General features: G+C 35.1%; 1 protein-coding gene across 1 annotated transcript; it reads left to right on the top strand.

Moving 5' to 3' along the window:
* The first annotated feature begins 295 nt into the window (after positions 1-295).
* LOC103838306 (dehydration-responsive element-binding protein 1E) lies at positions 296-1,867 on the top strand. The gene is made up of 2 exons (XM_009114740.3): positions 296-397; positions 741-1,867. Exon 2 carries the CDS (start codon positions 748-750, stop codon positions 1,303-1,305), a length of 558 nt encoding a protein of 185 aa, XP_009112988.1. The 5' UTR covers positions 296-397; positions 741-747; the 3' UTR covers positions 1,306-1,867.
* The last annotated feature ends 874 nt before the right edge of the window (positions 1,868-2,741 follow it).

Below are 2,741 nucleotides of genomic sequence, written 5' to 3'. Positions count from 1 at the left end.
AGTGTTATATAAAAATAAAAATTGTAATGGATTGACTAGTAATAATATATAATTTGACGTTTTTCCATTACAGATTCAGTGAAATCCTAGAATATAAAGATATAATTACGTAAGTGATTAGTAGGTAAATAATAAGGATTTTTCTTTTTTGAACAACCCAAATAATAAGGATACATCACCATTAACACTGTAATTGCCAGCATGGCACTTTAAAAAGGAGAAATCTATATAACCTGTCTTACGCGCGTACATGTCGTACCAAGAGGGTCCTACAATAGTAGCCTATATATTTATCTCTTCCTCACTTCACTCTATTTCACTTCACTCTTTTCTTCAGCTACGAAAACAGGGCAAGTTCAAGACAAGACAAACCCTTCATTTTCAGTTCGCTTTTTCGGTAAATTCAGATTCTATTGTAGTAAAACTGACGATTTTGATGTCGCTAGTATTTTAGATTTTATTTTCGTGTTTGTTTTACATTATGCTCTGTTTTAGTTTGATTTTATTTGCAATTTACTCTGTTCGAAGCTATCTTTAAAGTGAAATGAAGCTTAATTTCAGTTCATATTTCAATGAAAAGCAAGATAATTCGTGAAAAAAATCAATTTATAAAAACATATAATGTAAAATTCGTCAAAATATTTATAAATATTTTTTATTGGGCATTTCGTCAACTTTTTGATTTTTTTTCTGGTTTTGTTTAACTGATAAAACTTTTTACTCTACTTCATCGGGACCAGACCGGAGATGGAAAACAACAACAATGTCTTGGCGGAGATGAAGCCTAAGAAGCGTGCTGGACGTAAAATCTTCAAGGAAACACGTCATCCGATCTACAGAGGAGTGCGAAGTAGGAACGGCGACAAATGGGTTTGCGAAGTCCGAGAACCCATTCACCAGCGCCGAGTATGGCTCGGAACTTATCCTACAGCGGAGATGGCGGCACGTGCTCACGACGTGGCGGTGCTTGCTCTGCGCGGGAGATCCGCGTGCTTGAATTTCTCCGACTCAGCTTGGCGTTTGCCGGCGGCCGAATCCACCGATCCGGACACGATCAGGCGCACGGCTGCTGAAGCGGCAGAGATGTTTAGGCCTCCAGAGTTTAGTACCGGAATTACGGTTTTGCCCTCGTCCGGTGGTGGTGAGCTTGACACAGTGGAGGAAGGAGAGGGAGTCGCGGGAATGATGATGAGGCTTGCGGAGGAGCCGTTAATGTCGCCGCCGAGAGCGTACGTCGACATGAATACGAGTGTTTACGTGGAAGAAGAAATGGGTTACGAAGAGCTGTCACTTTGGAGTTACTAAATTACGTATTTAACGATACGTATATTAATGTATATATGTATGTATGTATGTCTCATTTGTGATGACCAAATGGGTTTAAGAAGATACTCTCTCGGGAGATAAAAGGTTGGAAAAGATTCTCGGAATCTTTGGTGCTTGTGTTTTATGTGTCTTTTTTAGTGAACCAAACCTTCGTTATGAGGTTTTCTTTGCTTTCGTATGTTTAAAATAAATGGGCTTAGATAAGTAAAGAAGTCCAGTGCAATGAGTCATGTTGACTGTATATTTTTCTGGTTTACCTCCTCTAGGTACCAAAGTGTATCATCATAAGTATGTAATGTTCAAAAATGTATTACAAATTAATGTAAAATAATTTTCATATTCACTTATTAGTTATAAGAATTTATGTTATATAATCATCATTTTCTATTGTAATAGGGAGAATAGTGTGTTACATGGAGTTTGGCAACTTATGTTACATTCCCTTTTATATAACAACGATTTTGCATATATTTGACCATGAAACATGATTTCGTTGTCATAAAAAGACCATGAAACATAATCTACCAAAAAAAAAAAAAAAGACCATGAAACATAATTTTGACTGGAGAAATGTTGATATTAATCTTAGTCCCAGGATTCGCTGTGCTGGTCTGGTTGAATTGAAGTCCCTAGTGGAAAAAAATAGAAATGGGTCTCTGTCCCATTACCTATTGGACCATTCCATAAACATAGTATTTTGTTTGCGACTTGTGAACGAGTGGTTTTACTGGCATTACTGTATTGTTGTTAAAGCATTTCCACTTGAAACTTATTAACATAGAGTTCTCAACTCAAATGCATATGTAAGTAATATACATATTAGCATTTAACTTTGACTATCTCAAAATCATGGAAACTCAACCCAAAATATACAGTTGAACCATTTATTTTATTTTATTTTATTATGTGAATTTTTGTTAGATACAAGTAATGAAGATGCTCTTTGTTAACCAGCAATACATTTTCTATTCCAATTTAGTTAATGAATGTTTAAGAACTTTCTTAATAAACAAATGACGTTCTCAGTCTTTTAAATAAAGTTTATCATTACTTCATTAAGTTATCTCTATCGACATGACTTGTTATTGTTGGACCAAATATGTAAATATTGATGTATATATTATGAGTTGTATTAAGGTAGTTTAGACAAATACTAAAACACATAAGTATAATCTCTGTGTATATGTACTACGTTTCAGGCCAAAGAAACAAACAATAAAACTGGTTTTCATATTTTGAGTTTTCAGACATGATATCAGAGCAATTGGCAAAGCCTACCAATTTTGCTTGATGTCGATCTTTGAATCTGTTTTTATTCGTTTCGTTTCTTTGACCTTGTGTACATCATGTTCTTTGTGATGGAGTAGAACTTTTGATTCATTATCATGAGAAACGATCGATGGTGTTGTTGCGGC

This window comes from Brassica rapa, chromosome A09, assembly GCF_000309985.2.
Source record: "Brassica rapa cultivar Chiifu-401-42 chromosome A09, CAAS_Brap_v3.01, whole genome shotgun sequence".
Taxonomy (NCBI): Eukaryota; Viridiplantae; Streptophyta; class Magnoliopsida; order Brassicales; family Brassicaceae; genus Brassica; species Brassica rapa.
The sequence above is the reverse complement of the archived record's forward strand: the minus strand, read 5'-3'. Positions and strand labels throughout refer to the sequence as shown.